At 52.8% G+C, this 26,775-nt stretch overlaps 2 protein-coding genes across 4 annotated transcripts; both read left to right on the top strand.

The window, feature by feature from the left end:
* The first annotated feature begins 480 nt into the window (after nucleotides 1–480).
* FASTKD5 (FAST kinase domains 5) lies at nucleotides 481–8,140 on the top strand. Of its 3 annotated transcripts, none has more exons than XM_075708944.1 (3): nucleotides 481–499; nucleotides 1,690–1,793; nucleotides 5,410–8,140. In XM_075708944.1, exon 3 carries the CDS (start codon nucleotides 5,448–5,450, stop codon nucleotides 7,920–7,922), a length of 2,475 nt encoding a protein of 824 aa, XP_075565059.1. In that variant the 5' UTR covers nucleotides 481–499; nucleotides 1,690–1,793; nucleotides 5,410–5,447; the 3' UTR covers nucleotides 7,923–8,140. The 3 variants fall into 3 exon arrangements, with proteins under 3 accessions (XP_075565059.1, XP_075565058.1, XP_009486062.1); XM_075708943.1 differs by lacking the exon at nucleotides 481–499 and adding an exon at nucleotides 844–897 and having other exon boundaries at nucleotides 1,636–1,793; XM_009487787.2 differs by lacking the exon at nucleotides 481–499 and having other exon boundaries at nucleotides 1,536–1,793.
* Nucleotides 2,015–21,711, top strand: UBOX5 (U-box domain containing 5). Its single transcript, XM_009487785.2, has 5 exons — nucleotides 2,015–2,029; nucleotides 12,426–12,522; nucleotides 14,390–15,572; nucleotides 18,422–18,583; nucleotides 20,781–21,711. Exons 2-5 carry the CDS (start codon nucleotides 12,469–12,471, stop codon nucleotides 20,990–20,992), a joined length of 1,611 nt encoding a protein of 536 aa, XP_009486060.1. The 5' UTR covers nucleotides 2,015–2,029; nucleotides 12,426–12,468; the 3' UTR covers nucleotides 20,993–21,711.
* The last annotated feature ends 5,064 nt before the right edge of the window (nucleotides 21,712–26,775 follow it).

Raw genomic sequence — 26,775 nt, 5'->3', positions numbered from 1 at the left:
TTGATCTTAGAGATCCTTTCCAACCTTAGTGATTCCTAGTTTTTAGTTTCATTAAAAAATAATCCAGCCACCAAGCCAGGAAACATGGAATTGCTACTCTACCCTTAATGGGTTTAGTGGTGGAGTTGGCAGTGTCCGGTGAATGGTTGCACAGGGTGATCTTAAAGGTCTTTTCCAACCTAAACGATTCCATGATTCGATGATTTTAAGGGCCCCGGCCTCGACGGGCCCGGCCTCACCGCACCAACATGGCGGCCCCGCTCCGGGCAGCCACGTGACACCCCCCGTGTCACATGACCCCCGCAGCGCCGGGCGGCGGGCCGCTGGCGCCACCTGCCGGCCGCGCACACCCCTCCCGCTGCCGGGCCCCGCTCGGCTCCCGTACGGCCGGAAGTGCGTCAGCGTCAGGTGGCCGGAAGCGGCGGGAGGCGACGGGGGTGGCCGGGCGGAGGGGCCGGCGGGCGGCAGGGCCAGAGCCGGCGGCGGGCGCCGGGCCCCGGTGAGTGCGAGCGGGCAGCGCGGGCCGCCGCGTCCCCGTCCCCGTCCCCGTCCCCGTCCCCCCACTCCCCCCTCGCCCCCTCAGCGGACGGGGGGGGGCGGCACAGGCGCATGCGCGGAGCCCCCCGCCCCGCCCGGGGGTAGCGGCCGCGGGGGCTGCGCCGCCCCTATGCGTTCTGTGTGTATGTTATATATAGGTAGGTACGGCCGTGGGGGTAAGCAGCGGGGCTCGGGATTCCTGCGGTGCCAGCTGCCCGCCCGGGGGCCGGGCCTGGCGGTGGCCGAGCCCTTCATCCTGCCTGCTGCCCTCTGATGCCGGCGGGGACGTAAAAGTAGGGGGGGGGGAAAGCACAAACACACACAGAAACTGGCGGTTTGGCGCTCTGACGTCGTAATCTAGTGGGGGGGGTAAAAAAAAAATATCCTTTTCTGTTATTTTTCTCCTCAGCCCAGGTGTAGGTGTTAACTGTGGACTCTTTTCCCAAGTAACAAGCAATAGGACGAGAGAAAATGGCCTCAAGCTGTGCCGGGGGAGGTTAGATTAGATATTAGGAAAAAATTCTTCATGGAAAGAGTGGTCAAGCATTGGAAGAGGCTGCCCAGAGAGGTGGTGGAGTCCCCATCCCTGGAGAGGTTCAAAAAACGGGCAGAGGTGGCACCTGGGGACATGGTTTAGTGGGCATGGTGGTGTTGGGTTGATGGTTGGACTGGTGATCTTAGGGGTCCTTTCCAACCTTAATGATTCCTAGTTTTTAGTTTCATTAAAAATAATCCAGCCACCAAGCCAGGAAACGTGAAATTGCTACTCTCCCCTTAACTGGTTTAGTGGTGGAGTTGGCAGTGTTAGGTGAATGGTTGGACTGGATGATCTTAAAGGTCTTTTCCAACCTAAACGATTTGATGATTCTATTCTATGATTCTCTTGGCCACAGTGAGCTGTTTTACCCCCAGCGTTTCACTGCTCGCATCGGCCGTTTCCCCGTGCACCAAGGGGATGCCGCCTGCCCGGTTGCCATCCACGGTGCTGGGCAGGGGGAAGCGTGGGACGGGGCGGTGTGCTGCAGCGGCCGTTGGTCTCTTCACGTGGGTCCTGCGAGGGTTTTGCAGTGCTACTGAAAGCCCCTTTGTTTATTTCAGAGGGACCAAAAGCACAGACAGCATTTCAGAGTGCACCTATATCCCCTTTCACAGAGCCGATACTCCGAGGCGGGTGGCATCCCTCCAGGAATGTTGTTTTCCCTGGTGTTCAGCTAACGCTCAGCTGTGCAGTTGCGCTCTTGGCCGAGAACTCAGCTGTAAGTGTGACACACAGACACACACACACAAAGATGTTTGCATCCCAAAGGACCTCCACAAAGTGCATTCGCAGCCTGCGGGGCCCTGCTCCAAAACTCACTTTCTTGACTGGCTTTTTGGAGTCGCTGGAAGTGAAATTTCTGGAGAGACTTGCCCAGAGGTGGGAAGGAGTTTGGCTGTGTTTGAACAAGAAGAGAAGCGCAGTGGGAGGAGGAAGGAAGGCTGATTAATCAGGGTAAGAGGAAGAGAGGAAAATTGAGCAGAGCTGTAGGTTGAGTTGGAAGAGAAATGCTGTAGAAACTTGAAGATCGCAAAGATTTAGGCTGGGGGTGGGTGAAAGTCACGGGCAAAAGGCAGCAAAAGGCCACTTGGACCCAGCCTGTTTCTTTCAAAGGTGCTTGAAGTATCCTGACCCATGCCGACCTCGCTCCCCTGAACGTGGTCTTCTCTTTTATTGCTGGATTTGGAGCAAAGGAGGAGAGAAATATTCTCTTTACTGAATAGCTTCCCAAATGCATCACAGCTTACCGCTAAACTACGTGCATGGTATTCTTAGCAGCACGCGACATTCGCCTTCAGAACCTTCAGTGTGTGAATGCTGTGGCTTTGGTTCTCTCTTTGACGTGGGGCTGTTGTTGCCGAGAGGGGGGCTTCTGGTAACAGCAGAGTGCTGGATTTCGTAGGTAGTATATCATCATCTTTGAACAGCAAATAGAACTTGTTTTAAATAAATGGCCCGTCTCTCAGTAGTGTTTTCCTGTCTCTCAATAATAGAAAAATAAGTAGAGGACATGCAAAATAAGAGTCAGACAAGAAGGTCTCTTTTGAAAGCCTAGGTAGGATAAACCTCTTCTTGTCTGAGATCATTTTTGCAGCTTGAACCAGCTCCTCCGAGTGTCCCCAGGACAAGCTCTGCGAGGTGCTAGAAGAGGAGAGGATGTCAGAGGGGATGGGGTCTCCCTTCCTCAGCCACCGTGCAGATCTGAGCCTTGCCCGCTTCACAGCTGCCTGTCTCCAGCCTGTCTCCAGCCACACAAAGACGGCATTGACATCACAGCCACCAGAGCCAGAAATTATATTTTCTTCAAACATTTCTACGTGCTAAATGGCAGAGCTTTGAAATCCAGCTCCTGCTTGCTGCTGCTGACGGCTTTGCAAGGCCTGGGCTGTGCCGCAGCATCACAGCTCTTGGCTCGGGTTGTACTGTCCAGGTTCTGAGGGGGCTTTTCCTTTCCCCCGCTCACAGGACAGTCAGGAAGGGGTAGAGCCTCTCTTGCCTGTCGCGATTTGACTCCTCACGCTGGAAGGGAACGGTTACGGCCTTGCAGCTGCCTGGCTGGCGGGGAGTATCGCAGCCAGCAGTGCCTGGGGGGTGTGGAGCAGAGCCTGATCTGCACCAGGGAGCTGCCTCGTGTTGTGCTCCGAGATACAAATAAGGTGCCCAGCAAGCTTAGCGGCTATTGAGTGTCTCACAATATTTATCGGCCGTTTACTAGTCATCTTAAAAACACATTGGCCTCTTTGTTGTACCCTCCTCCTTGCGTGGCTGTCTCCAGAAATCTTCATTTCAGCTTGCCCTCCCTCTTTTTCTCCCCAGAGCCCCTGTTCTCCACCCAGGTTGCTTTTTGCACCATTTCTGCTGGGGCGGCTGAGAGGATTGCTGCTCCAGCAGCTTCTCCTCACCCGCTGGCTGGCGGTTGCTGCCCCCAAGCTCTGCCTGTGGAGCAGAGGATGTGAGGTCTCCTCAGCTGCCTCCGTGCAAATCGACACGGTTGGTCCCAGAGGGCCGAATTGAGCCACTTGACTTTGCACTGGAGCAGATCGGGAGAGCTCCCATGCCAACTCTGTGCTGAGATCCGTTCCTCAGACAGAAGCCGAGCCCCAACAAGGCAGAGGTAGAGCTACCTGGTGAGAATGCAGCCTGCAGAGAGCAGCAGGCTGCTTGTGCCTGTGCCAGATCAGAGACGTCTCGCCTGCCTGTCTGCTCCTGTTACTGTTCTTGCTGCTGTGGGAGAATTCAGGGCACACAAGAGACAGCCGAGGCTGCTGCGGGGAACCATCCCCCCCCAGCAGGCAGCACCCCGCATCTGGCACCAAGAGGGAGCAAAGACCGTCACTTCAACTCTGCCCATCCTCCCTCCCTTCCCATCTCATCCTTCCTTCAGAGGAGCTGATGCTTCGCTGTTGCAATGCAGGAATAGATCATCTAACGGGTCATGGGAGACATGGGGATTCTTGTACTCAAAATAAAATCCAGCTTACATTTAGCCAGAGCTGGATGCAATCCCCCATCCCGCTGCAGCCCTCTCCTACTCAGATACCCCACAGCCACAGCATCCACCCCACCTCTTCTTCCCCCAAGGCTTCACAGCTGCCTGTCTCCACTTTGCTGCTGCAAAACTGAGTTTGTCAGCACTGATTCAACACCTTGATTTAGCCCTAACTGGGAAGCTGCACGTATAAGCAGAGCTCAGAGGGATGCCCGTAAAGGATTTATTTCTCCCATGTGGGGAGCACAGAAGCTAACGCATATCGCAGTTGCAGCATCTCTGCCCGGCTTCGGCTTTCCAGATTGCTCGGCACCCTGTGGTAGTGAGAGCACGAGGGATTTTAAAGATGTTGAAAACACCTGGTCTAATGCATCTTTGGGGTTGGCCACACACTGTGGGATAAGGGCGTGTTACACAGAGCGCTGACCTGGTGCTTTTTTTTAATCGGCATCTGAATCATCGTAAACAGGCTCTCTTGGCAGCTTGTGCGGGCTGGCAGCACACAGCTTAACTCCTGACAGATTTCTCATCCTCACCCTCTGTGCTGTAGCTGGTTTAGGCAGGAGTTAGGAAGGCACCTGGCATTTTTAAGCCTTCTGTACCCTAAAACTATGGGAAATGCTCCCAAGTCTGAAGCGTAAAGCTCTGTTCCCTCTGGTTCTCCACTCAGGATGTAGCATCTCGTAATGATTTGTGTTACTTCTGCCATACTTTTCCCTGACTTTGTTCTGGGGCCGCATTTCTCCTTTCAGCTCATCTCCACCTGCAGGTTATGGGCCAGCTTTCACTCTGTGGACTGGTTTTGTGGAGACTTTGCTCACAGCCTCCACATACTGTCTCCAGGTGCAAAGAGCAGTGCAGCACCCTGGATATTTCAACAGCGTCTTGGGTGGTGGTTGGTGTTTTATGCTATGGTGACCAAAGTAGCCAAATGCTCTGTTTCAGTACGTAAAGTCTCTTGAAGCTGCAGCTCTACTGCAAAAATATGTTTTCATTGTTTAGAATGAAAGAAAAGTAGTTTGGGTCTCTTAAAGATGAAAAAGAGATTATTTTTTTCTTAACTCCCACAGTCTCTGCCAGGTTACTTGTAGCTGCTGAGTAGCAGGTAATACCCGCCTGCCGCGTACCCCGACTTCAGGTATGTCAGGTCACCTGGGTGCTTGTCTTGAGCTGCCTTTGCATGAGGTGATGTTCGATAGCGGCTGCCTTATGGCTTTGCAGGGAAACAGCTGCCCTGGCTAGGGGAAACACTGGCATCGCTTCACTTTCGGTAGCGTAAAGGATAGATTAAAAAGTGCTTCGTGTTAGGTGGAAGCCACTCATTCTTCGTCTGCCCTTTTTTCAGTACCTGGAAGCAATTCTGACCCCAGTAAATTGTGATCCATGGCTACAGTGCTAATATGCCGAAGATTTCCAAGGCTGAGCAGGGTGACTACATTTTCGACTACAGCCAAGTGCAAGGCCGAGAGCGGAAGCAGCAAAAGTAAGCAGAAAAAGGAAGAGAACCCAGAAACAGCCAACACCGGAACTGAATCTGCAGCTACAATCCAGTTGCTGAATCCACAGGACTACAGAGTATTGTATAATCCATCTGCCTATGCCAAAAGTAGAGCTGCCTCCCCGCAGCACGCTGCTAGGAACAGTGGCCAGGCTCTCGGTGACACTTTCACCAGCCCTGGCACCACACAGGTTCAGCATACATTCGGTACCGCCTCTTCTCAAGCTTTGCCACCCCTCCAAAATGCCCTGCCAAAGCCCAAGTCCAAACCGCTCCTCGAGCAGACCATCTCGGCGCGGCTCTCTGCGGCACAAACCAAGAAGGAGGCAGAAAATGAAAAACCAGAAATGCACGACTCCAAGGAGGACCCTCGCATGTTTCAGAAGGGGAGGCCTGAGTACAGATCTCTCAGCTATGACAAGTTTGAGCTGCTAGAGACCCTTACTTTAGAAGAAGGTGACTCAATTTTACACAGTGTGGCCATATGCAAGGGCAGCCAGAGCCTGGGAACTATCACAGATTATTTTCGCAAGCTGAGTCGGTTGCCAATGGAACAACACGCAGTGTTGGTGTCCCAACCCAGGTTTAATACACTGTGTCGCTCTGCTATCAAAAACATCAGGTTGTTCAGTACTTCAGACCTCATTGATATTTTAAAGGCTTGCGTTCGTTTGGTTGTTCCGCCCACCCACCCTCTGCTGAACGCATTCGAGAACGAATTCTGCTGGCGCGTGTGGGACATGAGCCTGGACCAGCTGCTGCTGGTGGCTGATTGCTGGCGCTGTCTGGAGCGTAGCGTGCCTTCCTACCTGAGCATTTTGTTCAGCTATGCCAACATGCACTGGAAAGACCTCACTTTGCCCCAGTTTGTTCAGCTCATTTATATCGTAGGTGAAGGCCGGAGGTCACCCGTGGACCTGACGCAGAAGGTGGAGAGCATGATTTTGAAGTACTTGGACTCCTTCACCTTGGAGGAGGTGGGTGCTATCTGCTTAGGGCTCTTCAAGTCCCTCAGCGGTATCTCAGACCACGTCATGAGAAAAATTGCGGACAGAGTCTCCCTACAGATGGAAGACATGAGCACTTATGCTTTGGTGAACGTACTTAAAATGCTCCGCTACACTCGCATGGACCACTTACCCCTCTTGAAGGAACTTGGGAAGGTTATTCCCACTCGGATTCCTACAACAAACATCCAGGGCATCATGCACATCACTCTTACCTGTTCATCCCTACACTACTTTGACGAAGGCGTTATGGCTGCTGTAGCCATGTCTTTGCCTTCCAAGGTGTCTTACTGCCGAAGCAAAGATGCTGCCAAGTTCCTGTGGTCGTTTGGATGCCTGGACTATGAACCTCCAAACGAGGAAGAGTTTTACTCCAGCCTGATAGAGCAGATGCATAGAAAACTCCATGAATTTGCGAAGTTTCCGGAGCATCTCCTTACTGGTTTGCTTGGTCTGGCATTTGTCAAACGCTTCCCAGAGGAGCTGATAGACTATGCTTTGCGGGATGAGTTTGTCCAGAAAACGAGAGGTAGTAAATATGAGCTCAAAAAGGACCTGTTCACCCTTAGTAAGAGTGTTGAAATTGAGTGCCCAAGTTACGAAGGCAGCCGCCTTCCACCTCAGCTTTATCAAGAGTTTACCGAGATGGTTTTGAATTTTGCAGAGCAGGAAATCTTTGTCAGGCCTGAAATTGTGGAAGCCACGTCTCTTCTCGGGAGCATGTTAGGTGGCCCCGAGTATGTGAAGAACCACATGATCCTGCCTCACACGAGATCAAGTGATCTGGAGGTTCATTTGGCCGTGGATGGACGTCCCATCCCTTTCAACTTCAAAGACCCTATTGCAGATAAGAAACTAAAAGACATCGGAGTTAGTCTAACGGATGACTTAATGACTCAGCTCATAAAAGGCAGATCTAATAGCCAGACTCCCGTGGAAGTGGAAAATGAAGCCAGGACTCCCAGTCAGGAGAGAGGGGAAGAAGCAAGCACACCACACGCGGGGGATCGTGCTGCGCTTTCAGGTGGAGCCCTGATTGCACATGCCAGATCGCAAGTTGAGCCTAAATCGGGGCGCTGTCTTGAAGCTCCCCTGTCCCTTCCACTGAATCGGCAGCCTCGGGGGGTGAAACTGGCTATTCAGGTGTCCAACCGAAACCACTACTGCTACTGCTCCAAGCGGCTCTTGGGGCTGCACTGTTTGAAACGGCGGCAGCTGCAGCAGCTGGGCTATGTGGTGGTTGAGCTTCCCTTCTGGGAATGGTTTCCTCTGCTCAAACGCACGCGTTTGGAGAAACTGAGCTACCTCCATTACAAAGTGTTCGACCCAGCGCTGCTCAACAGGGCTGGCTAGTCTGGTGCGCTGCTTGCTCAGAGGCTGACACGGCCTCCCAGCTGCATCCCTCTTTCTGATTACTGATTAAAATGGTCTCTGAGTGTTAGTTAAGTTTTTGGCAGGTGCTTTGTGTGCTCAGGCTGCTTTGCTAAGTTAGCCAATTCTGCTTTACTCACGGTCATGTGTCCCGTGCTCTCCTTTTGTACGTAGATCCTCAAATGCTTCCATGACAAATAAAAGCTACTGTCCTATTCGTTTTTCTCCATGATTACTTTTTTCTCTGCCCTAAATGAAAGTGGATGGATTTGGTGACTTTCTGAGAGCAGAACAGTGTCAATGCTGTTGTGATATTTGGGAGGGAATTGGGGTGATTTTTAGTCATGAAGCTGACCTGCATGCCAAGAACACACATACATAGGTTAATGGTTGGACTGGATGATCTTAAAGGTCTTTTCTAACCTATGATTCTATGATTCTATGTTTCCTTACTGTTTCCATCACCATCGAGCCAGGGCCGGCAGGCACGCAGTCCAAGTTTCTCCTTTAGGAGCTGTGCGTGAGCGGGACAGAGCGTGAAAACAGAGTGGCGAGATGGAAGCTGGGCCTGAGGGCTGGGGTGCTCTGACCCCGAGACACGAATTTCTTACTCAGCCCTCAGCAATGCCTGGCAGAGAGGATTTGCATCCTGTTGACCCTGTTGATAACACCTGCTGCCAAATGGGGCCCACAGATCCACCTTGAGGCAATTCCTGTGCCTGGGGGATGATGAGTCCTGTGCGAACTAGGATGCAAACTGTAGCTGCGTGGAGCATCTGCTCTGGAGGCAGCTGGTTTCACTCTGTCACATTGCTCATCCTGTTATTTTCTTGCTCAGGATGAGGCCCAGTGTCCAGTTGCTGCACACTGTTCTGAGGACAGAGTTGCTGGCTTCTTCCTGAGCTTTCAGGTAGTGTTTCTCTCCGAGAGAAGGGACATTTCCTGAGGTGCGCAGGGCAGGCTCTGCATCTGACCAGAGCCGTAGGGATTATTTCACATGGAGCAGCAGGTGAAACTCCCATTCCCACTGCGAAGGCAGCCGAGCTGTTCTGGCTGTTTTGCAGTGCAGCGTTCCAAGGCACACTGAGGTGGAGGACAGGGAAGAGAGGTGGGAGGAAGCAGGTTGCTGTCCCAAGACAGATGCTGTATATTAGCTCATTTTGGCTGCCTGGTTTAAAATGGCTGGGCTGATTTTTTTTCCTCTCCTTCAAATACTCCGCGTTATTAAGCACTTTAGTTCATTGTCCTCTATGCATGTTCCTTACTGCAGCAGCTCCCTGGTCGTTTGTAGGACACCAGGAAGGCACTTGGTGACTAGCTCCAGAAGGCCTGGTGTTAAATGACTTGTCCAGGACCACAGAGGATCTTGCTGGCATAGAAAATACAGAGTGGAGTCCTTCAGGTCTGCATTTCACTGCCGCAGTCAAAAGATCTTCGCTAACCTTAGGGAAGGCAGGCACCCAAGAGAGATGGGACAGTTGCGTGACATCCTGATGACACTTTGTAGTCTTTGAGTCCTTTGTGATCTTTGAGTCGTTTGTTTTGATGAGCAATGACTTTAGCAAAGCCGTTTTGTGGCTGTTGTATTTTTAAAGTGTTTGTAAATTCAGAACCTCCTTCATGCCACAACCTCCTGGGTTGTCGCTGGCACAGGAGACCTCCACACAAGTTTGGGGCGTAAAGACAGCAGTAGCCATGGGCAGCCACATCCACTGCCCTGTCCCGTTCTTTTTCCAGAGATTTTTCCAGTCTGCATTTCCCCAGCTCTTGCTTCAGCCCAGGCTCTTTGCAGAGGGGTCTTGGGCTCACTGTCCCCATCTCATCCTGGCTGCTCCTCTGCTCTGTTCTCTCACCTGCTTTTGCCTGTCCCTGCTGATTCTTGTTCCCAGCCTGCTTCTCTGCCTCAGCCAGCCCCTTTACCTTCCGATCGCAGTGGTGTCCAGCCAGTTCTTACTTTCCTTCTTTACACGGAAGCTTCATCCTAATCTCATTCCATTTAATCTATCCATTCATCCCCACTGCACGTCTTCTGGGTTGCATTTTCATGGGAAGAGTAAAAAAGCCACAGCCCTGGCTAAAAGCAACTCGGTGACCAGCTTTTCCTGTGAAGCAAGAGTGTAATAGAGCTTTTCAGAAGACAGGAGAACAGTGACTTGGACGTGCAGAATAATGCGTTTTCCTGCTGAGATGTTGGATCTGGAAAAATTAGTCGGAGTTGTTTTAAGTCTGTCAGGGTCACAAACAGGTAGGAGAGAATCCTATAAAATATACCGGTATATACACACATAGCTCCTCATGCTGCAGAACGAGGAGCAGCTGAATTGAAGGACAGCGAGTTTAGTGAGAGAAGAAATTGTTTGTAATGAACCAGAGCTAATTACCACAATATTAAGGGTATGGTAGAAAAGGATAGATTTAGGATGCAACCTCAGTAACAGCCTTAGGCTTGGAGGAAGATGTGAGTCTGTCCTGAGGAATGACTTGCACCCGTCCGTGATTTGCCTGGCGTAAGGCAGCACTGCGAAAGAGGAGGTTGCACAACCGCAAGGTCCATGGGAGAATTTGGCATCCGCCGTAGGCAGGATCCCAGTAGACAGTGGCTCATGAGGAGCGAGTTCTTAAAGCAATGAGTGTGCAGGGATGCAGAGGTGAAGGTGCCTCTCCACGCTCACCTTCATTCAGGGAAAGTCTCACTGAGACTTCCCGAATGCATATTCACCGGTCTGGTCAGGTTGGAAGGGATATGGAGAAGTCTTCAGCCCAGGAAAAAGAGATGTGAGGAGAAACAGAAGAGAGGGCAAATCTTGAGTCATTCCAAGAAAGGGATCAAAGAGAGCTCATTTGCCGTTTTTCATAATACCAGCGATAGGAGGGCCAAGCTAATTTACTAGGCAGCAGGTTCAAAATGAACCAAATGCTGTAGCTTTGTCACACAGCCTGTAGTTAAACCGGCAATCTTACTCACACAAGATGTGGGTGCCAAAAGTCAGACCAGTTCAAAAGCCTATCTGAACAATTCCTCACTGGCAGCCCTGCACTGGAAGCCTGTCAGGCTCAGAAAGCCAGGAAAGTAATATTGGAGGAGCATTCGTCTGCACTTGCCCCATTCCTGTGTTCCCTGTTGCAGAGCAGGAATTGCTCCTGGTGGCTACCAGACCAAATACTGGGCTAGAAGGGGTGCTCGCCCGGCCCGCTATAGCTCTTCTTAGGTTCACGCCTGCTTCAGTCAAGCGTTGGCATTGCAACCTTCCAGCTCTGCTCTCCGCAGGCTTGGCTTCTATTGCATTGATTTTTATCTGTTGGATTTGCACCTCGGATACCACATTTCTCATTTCAGAGCGTTGCGCTCCATCGCACGCAGACCGGACTGCTCCCGCACGCTTAGCAGGCAGGCAAAGCGAGCTTGTTAATGCTCTGCATTTCAGCGGCCGGACCGGCGTGCCCCCAGAAGGCCAATTTCATTTTGGCTGAACTAAAAGCTTCAGTTGAAAATCATTAAAGGGCTGCTTGTTCTTGAAGGAAGCAGTGGGTTCCTGATTTACAAGGTTGCCCGAGGCAATGACATATTAAAACTGAGGTTAATGTAAGGTTAAAACTCTTACCTTGCGGATAATTTCATTCTTAAAAGGGATCTGATCTAACCAATTCGAGTCACATTTTTTTCAATGGAAAAGATGGTGCATTCGCTTGAGTTTCTTTAATGAACATTGTCAGAAGAATCAGCTGGGTCCGTGTTCAGAACACAGATAATCTCCCTTAGAGCTATTAAATGCCCTCTGCTCCCTTGGAGCTATTAAATACCCATTATTAATATTTGTGTTTAATCTTAGCTTACATCTGAGGCTCCTGAAGCCCTCGAGAAACATTTCTCTTTGCGGCAGTGCTGTGTTAGTGCTGGCTGGTGTTACCCTCGTCCCGAGAGGCCCCGTCTGAGCTTGTCGTGTTGGGTGTTGTCCAAGAGCGCAGGCAGGTCCTGCCTCAAAACTGCTGAAGGCAGCAGACAGACGTGGCAGGCAGGGGGAACCGGGCACGCAGGCAGAAGGCACAGTTCAAGGCCACGCGGGGGGAATGGACGTGGGCTCTTTCCGCCTCGCAGCAGTGAGGGGCTGTGGTGCTGGATGCCCCGGTCGGATCACGGAGCAGCCCGTGCCCTCTGTATCTACAAAACCTCCTGCATCTTTGATAAACTTTCAGATCTAATTGCTAGCCTATCCATAGGTAAGATGTTTTTAGATAAAATAGCCATTTTCTCTTTGATGTTTCTCCAGGGGTTTGCTAATTAATATTAACGCAATTTTTTTCTCTTGATCCCGTCTCTCCACCACAGTCATTTGGGTTTATATTGGCTTCACCTCCTGGACTCAGATCTGAGCTGCATTTTAGGAACTACTGAACTTGTAATTCCTACAGGCTCAGAAACACGAGATCGTTTCACTGTTCACTGATGTTCATTTTCTTTATTTCGCTTTTTTATTTTTTTACAAGCTGAATCTGATGCTCAGAAAGTGAGCTCTCTCCAACTGCCAAGATGGTAATAAACGTCTGTCTCCCACAGTTCAAGCCAAGAATTCACTGCAACAAGGTAAAATAACAACGTGTGGGGTTTTAGGGAGCTGGAGGGATGGAGGGGTTTGGTGGAACTGGCATGCTGGACTGGTTGGGGCTGGGGAGGGCTTGTTCCCTGCTCATCTGTGATAATTAGCAGTGTTTCTGGAAGACTGGTTTTTGCCTGACCAAGCCAGGCTACCCTGAGAAAACAAAGCAAGGGCAACTCACAGCAACCTCCCAGCAAATTTTGTGTGGTCTGGCTGGTTCAGAGAGGGATTTTAGCATAGGAGGCTGTGCATGTCCGCTGGCAACAGAAGCATTGAGGGCAGATGCAGTCCCAACCTAGGTAAGGTGTAGGCTTTTTAGTCTGCAGAACTGAGAGCATTTTTGTCAATTAAAATCGTTTTCCAGTGATGTGGGAGGCTTGTGATTTGGGTGGGTTTGCTCACAGCTTTCCCTTCCAAGCTCACCAGTCTCCTGTCATTCCCAGCAAGGAGGTTTTGTGAACTGATGTTGGGAATCTGTCCTCCTGGATCCCCTTTTGTGCTGTGGTCTTGGGAGAGTCATTGGCGTGCGAGCACTAAGAGAACCTGTATCTGGTTCTCAGACCTGAGCTAAAGTGGAGCTGAAGGCTCAGTACTTTGAAAAATTGGTATTGAGAGATTTCCCAAAAGTTACTCTTCAAAATTTGGTTTGGTTAATCTCTGCTAGGTAGCATTAGAACACTACATAACCTCCTGTGACCGCTCTCGTGTGGCACACACTAATTGTTGGAAGGAAAAAGCCCTGATTTTGCAGGATCTCATAACAAGACAACGTTATGTGCTTATGGGTGTGCGTGCTTTGACTTGAGATACCTTTTTCCCCACAATATTAGAGCTTTCCTTTTGCCCAGTAGAACATGCAGCTCTTGACAACGTTTGCTGTAGTTACTGTGCTTTACAAGTACTTGAGTTTTCACCCAGCATCATCAGAATCTCTTAGGTGCTAACTAGTTTTGAATTCAAAGCCATTTTTTAATTGTAAGTCTCCCCACCAACTCACACCCCAAAATCCAAGACAGCCTTGGATTTGTAAGTATTGTGCTGTAAAACCAGCAGTGCAGGTGTGACCGTCTGCACGGGTGGTGTGTTGAGGGACCCAGCCGTGCTGCTGAGGTTTGGTGTGATTGTTGTCGTCAGGAGGGTACAGAGCGACCACATTAAGCAAGTGGAATAAATAGATATTCCTTGCTGTTACCTGTTTATTTAGCAAGTGCTGCAGACTTTTTAGGCCTCAGGGCTTCCAGGAAAGGGAATGGGTAGAGCCAGCCTGTCCAGGAGCAGACCAGAGCGTGGGATTGCATCTTCTGGGAGACGTGGGGTGGGACCCAGCCTGGTTAGACGGAGCTCCCTCAGGGATGGGTGGGCTTGATCCTAGAGCAGGAGAAGGCCGCCGGCTAACTGACCTCCGGAGGTTTCTCTGGGATCCTGTAACGGGGTGATTCAGGGTACGTTTCCACACGGCAGGATGGGCTGACATAACTTTTCACCACTTTTGAAAGAGAGGAGACTCCCGTCTCCCCCACACACACATGCCCTGCTCCCAGCCACGCTCTCCCACTCGATACAGCTCACTGACCCAGCCAAAACCACAAACTGTCCATAATTGTCCACTCTTTTAGCAGTTAAATCAGCTCTGCAAATGGCTGGCCAGGTAACAGGGTGCAGAGAAGAGTGGATGAGACCACGTGGCTGGAGGAGGGTGGGAACAGGGATCTCCTGCGTTGTCTCAGCTGCACACGAAACCGCAGCCTTGGCTCCTAGTTGATGTTGTCTTGTGAATCTACAGACGTGCTTGTGAAATCAGTTTCCTTTTGTTTTCTTGCTCCAAATTAAATCCAGTTTTCTCCCAAAACACAGATTTCTGCTGATGGTTACGAAGTGGAGAATCTGATCTCCGAAGACCTTGCCAGGAGAAATCGTGGTTTCCGCAGTGAATACTTTATCAAACCTCCAGTCCACGTCACGATCTCTTTTCCCTTCAACATTGAGATCTGCAGGATCAATATCGACATCTCATCTGGGGGATACCAAACCTTCTCCGGGCTCGAAGTTTACACTTCTACCTCATGCAATAAAACCTCTTGGCAGAGCCCCGAGGGTCAGTTCTCAGGTCTGGCCGGTCAGCCTGTGTCGGACAAAGACACTTTCACACTGGTGGGCAAAGCTGTCTTAAAAAATCAAAGCAAAGTGACGTTCGGCCACAGGGGCTTCAAGCCGAGGCCTCCCTTCCATCAGATGGAAAATGTCTTCTCCTACCCCGGCTCTGCATCTCAAGACCTCTGGAACAAAGGGCCTGCCTCACTGAGCAACGTGTCGCACTTGAAAATCTGCATCACCCACGTGGCTGGAGGCGGCCTGCCTTGCATTAAGAGGCTGGAGGTGTGGGGACAGCCTGCCAAATCGTGCCCGCAGGAGGTGATCGAGGGTGTCTTTCAGGTGGCCTCCCAGTTCTTCGCCCAGGACGTCGGCAGCCTCAAGCCAGAGCTCTGGACGCCGATGGAGAGCGACTGCGTGCCCTTCAGTGCCAACGACAGCGAGCAGCAGACCCTCCGCAAGCTGGTGGACGTTGTCCAAGACATCCCCGAAGAATTCCTGGACCCCATCACTCTGGAGATCATGACCTTCCCCATGCTCCTGCCCTCTGGGAAGGTGATCGACCAGACCACCTTGGAAAAATGCAACCGGAGTGAGGCGTCTTGGGGCAGGGTACCCAGCGATCCTTTCACTGGGGTGGCCTTCAGCCAGCACTCGCAGCCCCTACCTCACCCTACCCTCAAGGCCAGGATAGACCACTTCCTCTTGCAGCACAGCATCCCTGGCACGAACCTGCTCGGGAGGGCTCACGCCTCGGAAATGCTCGTACCTTCTTCCATCACAATGTCTTCTCTGAAAAGGAAAATGGACTGTATGGATCAGAGCTCCGTGCAGCCACCTTATTTTTCTTCTACAAACTTACTTGTCACGTCTACCTCAGAGAACAGTGCTAAAAAAATGAAAACTGACAATGACTCGCATTTGATCCAAATGGACTGTTCGACAGGTATCGTGGCTCCCTAAGTCACTTGTGTTTCTTGAGTGTGTTGACAGCTCGGGGCCAGGTTTTCAAGTCAGGAGGCTCCAGTACAGATTCCCATCCCACCTCTAGAAAGCTTTAAGGCCGTTATATTTTGCTGTTGATAGATGTCGTGGAAGTCAGGTCATTGTCTGATTCACCTCCCCTCTCCTCAGCGCAACCTGCCATCCTGGATGGTGTTTGCTCCCATTCCGTTTCACCTTTTCTCATCTCTAGGCTCATCGTTCTCCTTGGGTTACCTGTGCAGTCTGTTTCACAGCCCTCTTGTTTGCTCAGGTCACCCTGTTTCCCTTTTAGTTTGTATTTCCTTTCTCCTCCTTGCTTTCAAGCCACTGTCCATGTGGAGACAACCTTTTTCTCGCAGTGTGCTGGTTTGAAGTTTCTTTAGCGTGGGCGATTTATTATCCCAGCCAGCCAATATGTTCTTGCGTCAGCGAGAAGATACGCAACAGCCAGAAAAGCAACGTCTGGTGGTGCAGTGGTGATGGCGCGGGGTGTCCTGGCTGGTGTGGATCTTACCACGAGGAGTGAGGTGGGGAGGAAAGCAGGAACAAGGCACTAATCCTGCTCATGGATTTCCCCGGCCAGGCACTGCCAGCCTGGGCTCTTGGTGCAGCCGCTTCCCTGCACGCTCCGTGTCATCGCACAGACTGTGCCCCTGGGACAGGCTGGCTCCTTACGTTCTTCCAGGGCTGCTCTTGCTGTGGCAGAGCCTGGGCACGCGGAGCGTGTCACCGCACAGCCTCCGGTCCACGCTAATCCACGCTTGCGGCAGCGCAAGGGCTCAGAACAAACTGCAGCAAGGGAATTGCAGGCAGTGCTGCCTTGGGAGCAGGGAGGAGAGGACAGCACAGGCTGGGGGAGGCTTGCCCAGAGCTTGCAGCTAGTTAAAGCAGAAAACCAGGTAGAGACGTGAGACGAGGGATGTGACTGTGTCTGCAGGGGTAGGAAATGGGCACTGGTTTCCTTTCATCCTTGCTTTTTTTAGAGATCTGGCAGCAGCACTGCTGGGCGTAAGCTCCGGGAGGCAGAAAAACAATCCAGGCCTGCAATCCTGAGATAAATTCCCTGAAAAAAGCCGAGTGCTTTCACCCACCTCGGGCCCCAGCCATGCCACAGCTTCTTACCGGGCAGCCAAGGCAGCGTTGCGGCAACGCAGACGGACCTTTGGATCCACCGAGCGCTGGGTGCGGGAGCGTAGGATACTCTTTGTAGGTCCAGCAGCTCCCAGTGCTGGGGCAGGCTGGACTGGTGAGGAGGCGACAGTCTTTAGGAAGCAAAAGTGATCTGTGGTTTGAATACCAAGGAGATTCACACCTCTCTCCCCAAAATCTGTTCCCTCGTGTGGTTTATTCTTTATTCTGGTACCTTCAGCCTCCAGTGCGTGGTGAAGAGCGTGGCTCCCGGGCAATTGCTCCTCTTGACTCCACGCTAGATCTTTAGCCCAAATCTGCATCTATTTTGCGATGTTTGCTTTCTCCCTTGTTGGCACAGGAATTCCTGAAACGTATTGGAGTTGCTGGCAGTGCAACTGTTTTGTGGCTATAACTGTACTGCATACAGCAACAGTTATATCTTGTCTCTGGTATCGTTAAACTGAGTTCCTGCTTTAGGTAATAATACGTACACGGTGCATGGGTGTCTCCTGGTCACATAAGGGCTGTCTCTAGGCAGGTTAAGTTCAGTTTCCTTGTTCTCTAAATCAGTGGTCTGTAACGCATCAAAAGGTGGACCGCGGCTTCTGGTTGCTGTTAGTGCCTGCTGGTACCTGTCACTTGCATTGTCTCTCTCCCCAAATTGTCCAAAAATGTTTCCAGGTAAAAGCTTAGGTGGTTCTTTAATTTTAAACAAATTCTTTAAAGACTTGGTAGAAAATAATTGATGTTCAGTGGTACCGGAAGGAGCCAGACCGCACATTTCTGCTCTAATCTCTCAGTCTAGAGCTTATTCCATGGTTTAGGAGGAATCATTAGTTATTTTTACTGCAGAGGCGTGTAACAGCTCCCGCTGGGGATGTGCCCCAGGCCCCCAGGAGCAGGGACTGCCCTGTGGGGTCCTGGAGCTCCCGCGGGAGCCGTGCCCGTACATAAATAAAAGCACAGTGCTGGGCCCAGGGAGCTCGTGCTTCAGTATTTCATCAGCCTTGATTGCTGTAGCAAATGTGCAGCGCTAATTCAAAGGTCTTCCCCTGGGAGATGGATTTAACAGAATTAGTGATGCAGACAACATTCTCTTAATGCATAGTCTTAATTAATGCCTTCGGTATTGCACAGGACGAAACGCTGCAGGGAAGGGTCCAGCCCTGTGCCTTTGGCTTTATCCCTTGACTCAGAACTGTGACAGAGAAGAAAAAGATTAAGTCCCCCAGATTTTGTTAGTGGCTTAAATGTTCCCGGTGAGCTGCACAAAGCAAGCCTGGGAGTGCTGGGCTGGGAGCCTCGGCGGAGCAGGCTGAGGGAGCTGCCTGGGGTTTCAGAGGGAAGTGGGTGTCTGGATCATTTGGCATTTTGGCCTTGTTCGGACCTGCAGGTATAAGCCAGCACCTGATGTTCGTTGGCTCTGGGGCCTGACATGAATGTCTGACAGTAATCCGTAGGGCTTTCCATCTTCAGGACCCAAAGGAGATGAGGCGCTACATCCCCATCCTGGCACCTGGGTGGGGAAAAGAGACCTCTCGAGAAAACAAGTGGCAGAGCTCCTAAAATCCCCAGTGTTGTCCCTTCGAAAGGTTCAGAGGCGAAGCAGCATTTCTGTTGCACATTGACAGCTTGCTTTTTCCCGGCATCCGCTTCTCGAGCTTGTGCTTCTCTTTGCAGATCTGGTCTCTCACGAGCAAAAACTGTCGGAGAGTTTGGACACTGCCTTGAACTCGGCGCTCAGCTCGATGCCCTCGTTTACGGCCAAGCTGATGAAAAGCCAGCAGCAGGCGCAGAGCGAGGGAGGCTGCAGCAGCTCGTGGGGCACGGGCACGATCCTCGGTAAGCAAAAAGTGCCCCTGGTTCACCTTTGGGAGCGAGAGAGGAGAGGAGAAGCGGGACTGGGTTAACAGGGAAGGTTGTGCTGCTGCTCAGCATCTTTCTATGCCTTTTCAGACCCCAAAATATTATATAGTCAATACAAAAATTCAATATAAAAATACTATATTGTCTCCCAGCAAGCTTTACTTAACAATCCCTAACTACTGCCTTTGTATCTCAGCAGTTTTAATGATTTATTCTCCCAGAGAGGCAGGTTAGACCTTGTTGACCCCCAGAAAGTGAGGTGCGGCATCCATGTCCCCAGTCAGAGCAGGCTTCAGCATGAGTCCTGTGATGTGTACTGGGCACTGGGGAGGCTGCACCTGGAATACTGCATCCAGTTTTGGGCCCCTCACTACAAGAAGGACATTGAGGTGCTGGAGCGTGTTCAGAGAAGGGCAACGGAGCTGGTGAAGGGTCTGGAGCACAGGGCTGATGGGGAGCGGCTGAGGGAAGTGGGGTTGTTCAGCCTGGAGAAGAGGAGGCTGAGGGGAGGCCTGATCGCTCTCTACAACTACCTGAAAGGAGGCTGTAGTGAGGTGGGTGCTGGTCTCTTCTCCCAAGTAGATAATGATAGGACAAGAGGAAATGGGCTCAAGCTGTGCCAGGGGAGGTTTAGATTGGATATTAGGAAAAATTTCTTCACAGAAAGGGTAGTCAAGCATTGGAACAGGCTGCCCAGAGAGGTTGTGGAGTCACCATCCCTGGAAGTGTTCAAAAAACGGGCAGACGTGGCACTTTGGGACACGGTTTAGTGGGCATGGGGGTGTTGGGTTGATGGTTGGACTGGTGATCTTAGAGGTCCTTTCCAACCTTAATGATTCCTAGTTTTTAGTTTCATTAAAAAATAATCCAGCCACCAAGCCAGGAAAGATGAAATTGCTACTGTGCCCTTAACTGGTTTAGTGGTGGAGTTGGTAGTGTGAGGTTAATGGTTGGACTGGGTAACCTTAAAGGTCTTTTCCAACCTAAACGATTCGATGATTCTGTGATTTCCCCACATTGTTGTCTGGAGCTTGTCTGCGCTGCCCAAGGACCAGCCTGGATGCGCTGAGACGCGGTGCTCGGCCCAGCCTGCACCGGGTCAGCTCAGGCTGAGAGCTCGCCCCGCGGCGAGGCTTTGGCTGTTCCCAGAGCTCTGCGAGTTGGGCTGAGTGGCTTAAAGGTCGCCACTTGGCTGCCCAGAGCCAGCTGGGGAGTTGCTGCCTGGATGGGGAACGAGTCCAGTGCAGAGGTGCAGCTGGAGAGGGGTAAATCTAGCAAATACCATGTAGCGTGCTGACCCCTAAGAGGAACAGGTAACGGTAGCAATGTCACAGGCCAGCCAGCCAAGTGCGTGCCCAGAATCCCATCGGGTTTGAGTATGCATAGGCCAGGCTGCTGAGTCCTCGCGGTTTTCATCACACCTGCTAGCTAGAGATGCTAATCCAGCTGTGTATGCATACCCAAAATGATTTCTTCGGGGTGCAGGGAAGCCTTGAACCTTCGTATGTCCCTCCGCAAGCTGATGCCCTAACTGCTGGCTTGCTCCTCTTCTTCCCCTGGGCGAGGATCTGCCTGCTTGCGGCACAGAAGAGGGCTCAGAGGGACCAAGTGACCCTGAGAATGGGCCGGGGCTGTGCAGCTCCCAGTGTCTGTCACTCCCTGAATAGCTTTTGCTGTTTCGCAGCGACATTAAGCTATTAAGCTTTTTCCTGTCCCCTTTAAAATTGCTGCTGTTTAAGAGTTGACTGAGTAGCCCTTGATAGGTAGTGTGTGACAGGAATGCAAAGCGATACCTAAAGCGTTTCACTTGGGAATCGGTGATTTTAATCCGAGCGTTGGAAAAGCAGAAGGGCAGCCGATTTTAGTGGCAGTAAAAGTGAAAAGCCCTTTACAGTCATCTGCCCTCAATTAAAAGCCTGATGGTCCAAATGCTGATGTGATCCAGCCCCTTCTGAGCGCAACCTGCCCCAGAAGCCAGACCGTTCCCTTTCCTTACGGTAGCGATAGAGAAAACGGGGCCGCAGTCCTGAGCCACGAGCGCCTGCAGCTGTGCCGTGCATCTGCAGAAAGCGGGGCCCTCGGCTCGTAGGCAGGATTGGGCATGCAAGGGGTGGCACAGCGTGGGCTTGTCACCCGCACCCCGACCGAGCCGCTTCTCCTGTCGCCTTTGCAGAGCACGGCAGGAGCGGCCAGACCCAAGGATGCGCTTCCTGCGGCAAAACCTTCTCCTCTTATTTCAAAACGGAGCCCGTTTACCAGCTTCCCTGTGGCCACCTCACATGTCGCCCGTGCGTGGCCGAGAAGCAGAAGTCTCTCTCGTCGATACTGTGTGGGAGTTGTAAGAGGTCGGCTGCCACGCACGACGTCAGGAGGGTTCACTTCTGAGCCCTCGGCTGCCGGAGCCTGCCGGGAGGACGAGAACAAGGAGCCGCTGCTGTTCCCTGTGTCCGTATCGATCCGTAGGAGGACGAAGGCCTTCGGAGAGCTTGCCAGATGAGCGCCCGAAATGGCGGAGGGGACTTGGTCTTCTTGTGCTTACAGAGTAGTGGGGGGTGGGGGGTTAGAGCATCGCGCCAGAGCAAAGCGATCCGAGGATAATAAAAGCCATAGCTTCTTTAACAAGGAACATGTATTTATACAGAACTGATTTCCACCCGTCGCACCCACCCTCTTACCACCATCCCCGTGGCTCAGTGGTTTAGCATAGGTGCCTTTTGGACTGTGAGTTTAGCTTCCCCGTGAGTTAAAACCATTTACGTATTTGACGAGCAGCCATTCGGTCGTGGACCAGGCGAAGTCCTTGTGATTGACAACATTGCAAGCTACCTGACTTCTCCCCTTCCCCGCCTCCCTCCCCTCCTGCCTGCGGTGCCCGCGCTGTCGCTGCAGGAGCGTGTCGTTCCCCCCGGAGTCCAGCAAGTCACGAATTGAGGCCGCGGTTAACGCGTGAGTAACTGGCAGCGATCTCATCCCGCTCGTACGAACTTTTGTAGAAGAGCCATCGCATTACTCCAAACGTCACTCTTGGTTTGTGTCGTGTGACTGGACCAGCTCCCGTCTGGCTGATAGACATTTAAGCCTTAATAAAATGATGTTTAAAGTCAGGTTCTCTTTCTGACTCGTAATTGGTCTCATCGTGAGTCTTAATGATTTCGTGGAGTGAATCTCTTTGCAGAGGACTGAATAAATGGGCTGGAAAAAGCCGAGTCAGTCGACACAAAGGATCTGCAGACCCGTGGGTTTTAGGGGGGGTGTCACAGCAGCTGCGTGGACCATCACAGGTTTGAGACTCAGACACCTAAACCCTGGGAGGTCTGGTCTTCAAAGAGCTGTTCAGAAAAAAAAAAAAAAACCCAACCAGAACGAAAATCACTCGGATACGTTCTGTCTCCAGCGTGTCCTGGATGTGCCGAGGGTAAGGTGACAGCAGAGGGTTTTGTCACCTGCGTGACCCCCCGCTGTTGCCACTTAATTGGTAATTCCTCTCCGCGGAGCAGATGTTCCTCACTGATGTTCTGTGCCAGTTTCTCTGGGGTAACGAGCCTCCAGCTGACTCAACTCACCTTTGTATGTAATACCTTTATTCTCTTAAAAGGCACCTACTTGCTGAGCAACCTGTAACATTCAGGCTCTCTGCTCAGAGGAAATAGCGGTTTCATCAAGCAACTGAAACACAGCTTTGTATCAGCACTGAACTGATCTTGCTCTTTGTCTGCGTCAGTGGGAGCTTATAAGCCATCTCCATTTGCAGCAAAAATAGGAAGTCCCCCATCTTTAAATAATAAATAGTTAGAAAAGGGGGGGAAAAAAAGTCCTAAAAACCCCACAATTCAGAGGCAGCAAAAACCCTCTTAGTTCTGTGGTGTTGTCATGTTTGCAGTGAACCATCCCGGTGTGATTCAGCGCTCGCACCTCCTCCGCCCCGCATCTCCGGGGAGCGATCGCTGCCGGAGGAGCTCCCCGTCCGCGCAGCCGTCTCCTCCTCCTCTGGCGCTAGCGGAGCACGGTCGCCTCCGATGAAACCCAGAGCCGCCGGCTCAGCCAAGCGTCTCTCCTGCCCAAAAGTTGCTCGTGATACCCTGGAGCGATGCGGGCTGGGAGCCATCTCGCTGGGGTTGAAGGCGAGCTGGCTCTTGAGGCTCCCTTCGCTCTCCGGGGAGGGACAGGGAGCAGAGCTTGGAAGGGGCAGCAGGGGCACGTCTGGTCCGGCCCCTGCTCGGAGGAGAGCTCACCTCCATCTTCTGTCAGCTTGCATGGAGCCTTCATCCACCCTGTTTCTCCTCCTCCTTAACCCTGTCGGACCCGTTGGCAGCAAGTTTCCACCCCTGTGTCCCCTCTTGCTGGTACAGGGAGGGAAAAGGGATGAATTTGAGAGAAACTGAGACCTCACCTGGGGCCCTGCATCCAGCTCTGGGCCCTCAGCACGAGGACATGGAGCTGTTGGAGCGGGTCCAGAGGAGGCCACAAAAATGATTGGAGGGCTGGAGCCCCTCTGCTGCGGGGCCAGGCTGGGGGAGCTGGGGGTGCTCAGCCTGGAGAGGAGGGGGCTGCGGGGAGGCCTTATTGCAACCTTCCAGTACTTAAAGGGGGCCGAGAGGAAAGATGGGAACAGAGTTTTTAGCAGGGCCTGTAGTGAGGAGGACAAGGAGTAATGGTTTTAAACTAAAGGAGGGGAGATTTAGACTGGCTATAAGGAAGAAATGTTTTACGCTGAGGGTGGTGAGGCACTGGCACAGGTTGCCCAGAGAGGTGGTGGAGGCCCCATCCCTGGGAACATCCCAGGCCAGGTTGGCCGGGGCTCTGAGCACCCTGCTCTGGTTAAAGCTGTCCCTGGCACTGCAGGGGCTGGGCTGGGTGGGCTCTGAAGGGCCCTTCCAACCCAAAGCATTCCATGATTCTGTGATTCTATGACTTTCCCTCCGCGCCCACCCCATTGCTCAGGGAGGGCCCACGTACCCCCCCGTTGGGTGCAAGTCCTGATCGCTCCCCTTGCAGACGAGCCGGGCACTGAAACCTCTGTGGGCAGCAGAGATGACCCCCCCCGAAACCCCAAAAAGATTTGGTGGTGAGCAACTCGCGTAGCCAGGCTTTCCCTCGGGGGTCTCCTGCCAGGACCCACAGCAATTCCCCTTCAGCTCCCGTGTGGAATGGGCCAGTGCCACCAGCAAATTTATTTCCCGGCACCGAGCCCAGCTTCTCTTCGGGAGGAGGGAACGGCCTTTGAAGGCCTGAGCAATTTCCTCTAGCGCTCTCCTTCAAGTGCTTTTAGGAGGACAAATCCAGCCCTTGATGGTCGGTAACCTCCCGACGTGACGTCTGCATCCCGGCGGGATGGATCTGGATGGTCAAGTGATAAAGGCAGCGCCCCGGCAGATCTTGCCCTTGGCCGCTCTTCCTTCTTTAAACTAGCATCGAAGCTATTTTTTCCAAGCCATCATGGAAGCAGAGGAGCATCTGCAGCCGAGACACGAAAAAAGAAGGTGCTGTGCTCAGGCGGGAGGTGCAGGATCACCCCATCGGCCTCCAGCCATTAGCCGTCAGTCAGTTGACGGCGGCTGGGTGAAGCGCGCGAGGGCTTCTCGCTGCTGAACGCCGCGACGACGGGCCCGCCGGAGGAGCGTGAGCTCACCCAGGCAGCAGAAGGGAGCGCTCCCTTGCCAGCCTGACCCGCCTGAGATCCCCAGCGCGCGAGCGATGCATTTGAGACGTTTCTCCTTCTCTGCTGCATCCCCCCACCAGCCACAGCAAAGGCAGAAAAAAAAAAAACCAATGCACAAATTGCTGAAAAGCCCGTTTGCCACCCAGTACCTGACGTCCTCTAATTTATTTTGATTCAACTTTGTCACTTCGACCTCTGCAAGCTGTGGTGGAGCACCGCGACCTCCATCCTCTCTCCTGCCTCTGGAGGGGCTCTCAAAAACCTCGCTGGAGGCTTCAAAGCAAACGAAGCTCCCGCTGTTAACGAAGGATGGAGGGGGGGGGAATATACTTGTGGTTTGCCCTGACCATCTGCAAAGGTGTGATCGCTCAAGGATTGGGGGGGGGAGAAAAAAAAAAAAAATCATCATTTCTGTGCAGCAATGATGCTTTAAAGCTACGGGTGCAGCCGGTGGGCGTTGTACGCGCGGAACGGCGCAGTCGCTGCTGGACGCCCCGTTTCCCGCCGTCAGGGTCGTTCCCCAGCGTGAAAAGCGATCGGGAAGGGCACAAGCGCCGAAGCTCGGCAGCTGAGCCCCTCCGGCAGCCCCCGGCCCCTTTGCTGATGTCTAGGAAGAGCTGGGGCCGGATTTCGGCTGAGCGGGAGGGCTGGGAGGGGTGGATTTGAGGCTGCTGCCCGCTCCCCACCCCGTGGCAGGCCTTTGGGGCTTTCCTCCGCGAGCCGAGGCGAGCCGGGTTATAGATAGCAGGCGCCTAACGCCGCCGATTAATGCCGCGGCGCCCGCCTCGCCCGCCTCGCATGTCGTTAGGAGATCAGCGCTAACGAAGGGGGCTCCTCTGGGGCCCCGGGAAGAGCCTGGGGAAGAGCAGGGACGTGGCAGAGCAAATCCGGTGCCGGGGACGCAGAGAAGGGACCCCCCCCCCCCCCCCCCCCAACCCCGTGGCTGATGTTGGGGGATTGGGAGCATGGATTCGAGCGGCCCCGAAGCACCAAGCGGGAGCTGGATGCGGGCTGGGGGCCCCGGCATCGCCCCGGGGCGGGGTGCCCATGAGCAAGGGTGCTCCCGGCTGCGTCCGCCCACAAAACCCCCTCCTCCTGCGGCCACTCCCCCCGCGACTCGCCCCAGGTCACCCCAATATTTTCATCCCCCAAACCCCCTTTTTATGTTTTCTACACATTTTTTGCCTCCCCCTGCCTCCCCCTTCCCACCTCATCCTTCCCCTTGATTCCCGTAAGTGATTCTGCGTTGCGGCCGCGGAGCCTCTGCAACTTGGAAAAACATTTTATTAAACTTCCTTGACTTTAAAGAGCATAATTACATTTTAATCTCATATTCCCGCGTTATCATTCCAGACACAGAGTCATTTGAATGCAGATCGTTCCCGGTTAATGTAATTTTACGATACAGTAATGAAGAGACAGAGCATGAGCGCGTAACACCCAATTTAGAGCTGACATTTGGGTTTCTTTTAAAGAAAAGTTTTCCCAGCCGAGGGCTTTTGCGTCCTCCTCGGTCCTGCAACGCAAGTGGGTTTCAGCTCCCGCTGCGAAGGGAGGGGTTTGGGTTGGGAAACGTGGCCGGCGCTACTGATATTGGTCATTAACGCTGCCCACGGCTGCCCCACGTGGGCGATTCAGTGTCTCTGGTGCTGGGCACGGGGCGAATTTGGGAACTCGCCGCTCCCCTGGTCGCAGGGAGACCCGAGGCAGGGGCTGCGGTTACAGTCACCCCACCTGGGGGTGAAATCACCCTCATCTTACCCAACAAAAAGCCCAGGAGCCCCCCCCCAAAAAAACCAGGACCATCACCCCTCAGGTTGACGCATCCTTCCAAAATCGCAGGGCAGGAGATGGGAGCAGGCTGGGAACCCCCGGCACCACAAGCATCACCCCAAAATAGATGCTTGCCCTTACCCCTGCGTGCCTCAGTTTCCCCCGGCCGGCGAAGCGCTGCTCTCAGGTTCATCCCCCTCCGACGTCCCTCGCTGGCGCCCACGGAGCCCAGCATGGCTCTCGCTTTGCTTTTCAGAGCATCTGGATTTTTGGCAGGGCGGATTGCGGCGGGACCGCCGGTTCCGTTGGGATGCTCAAGCAGCGCGGCAGCCGCTTCCCCACCCAGGCTCCCCCTCGCTCCAACCGGGGCTGAGCCTCTCCGGGTCACTGAGCCGGTGGAAACGGGACACTAAGGAGGGTGAGCAAGCGAGGGGTGTTAGCGAGGGTGGGGGACAGCCACGCTCCAGACACCCCCAGTCATCCCCAGGCTGATTTTGATGGTTCTCAGCCTCAATTCCCCATCTTTGATGAAGATGAGTTCAGGGTGGGCTGAAAATTTCTTCATGGAAAGAGTGGTCAAGCATTGGAACAGGCTGCCCAGAGAGGTGGGGGAGTCCCCATCCCTGGAGGGGTTCAAAAAACGGGCAGAGGTGGCACTTTGGGACATGGTTTAGTGGGCATGGTGGTGTTGGGTTGATGGTTGGACTGGTGATCTTAGAGATCCTTTCCAACCTGA

The sequence above is a fragment of the Pelecanus crispus genome, chromosome 4 (assembly GCF_030463565.1).
Source record: "Pelecanus crispus isolate bPelCri1 chromosome 4, bPelCri1.pri, whole genome shotgun sequence".
In the NCBI taxonomy this organism is placed as follows: domain Eukaryota; kingdom Metazoa; phylum Chordata; class Aves; order Pelecaniformes; family Pelecanidae; genus Pelecanus; species Pelecanus crispus.
Note: the sequence above shows the minus strand (reverse complement) of the source record. Positions and strands in the feature narration are given on the sequence as shown.

What these genes read in the sequence shown, in the direction of transcription:
- FASTKD5 (XM_075708944.1), top strand. Translation starts at nt 5,448, where the DNA reads ATGGCTACAGTGCTAATATGCCGAAGATTTCCAAGGCTGAGCAGGGTG.
- UBOX5 (XM_009487785.2), top strand. Translation starts at nt 12,469, where the DNA reads ATGGTAATAAACGTCTGTCTCCCACAGTTCAAGCCAAGAATTCACTGC. An exon ending in CAAGAATTCACTGCAACAAG is followed by an intron (nt 12,523 to 14,389) that starts GTAAAATAACAA and finishes CCCAAAACACAG; the next exon opens with ATTTCTGCTGATGGTTACGA. An exon ending in CCAAATGGACTGTTCGACAG is followed by an intron (nt 15,573 to 18,421) that starts GTATCGTGGCTC and finishes TTCTCTTTGCAG; the next exon opens with ATCTGGTCTCTCACGAGCAA.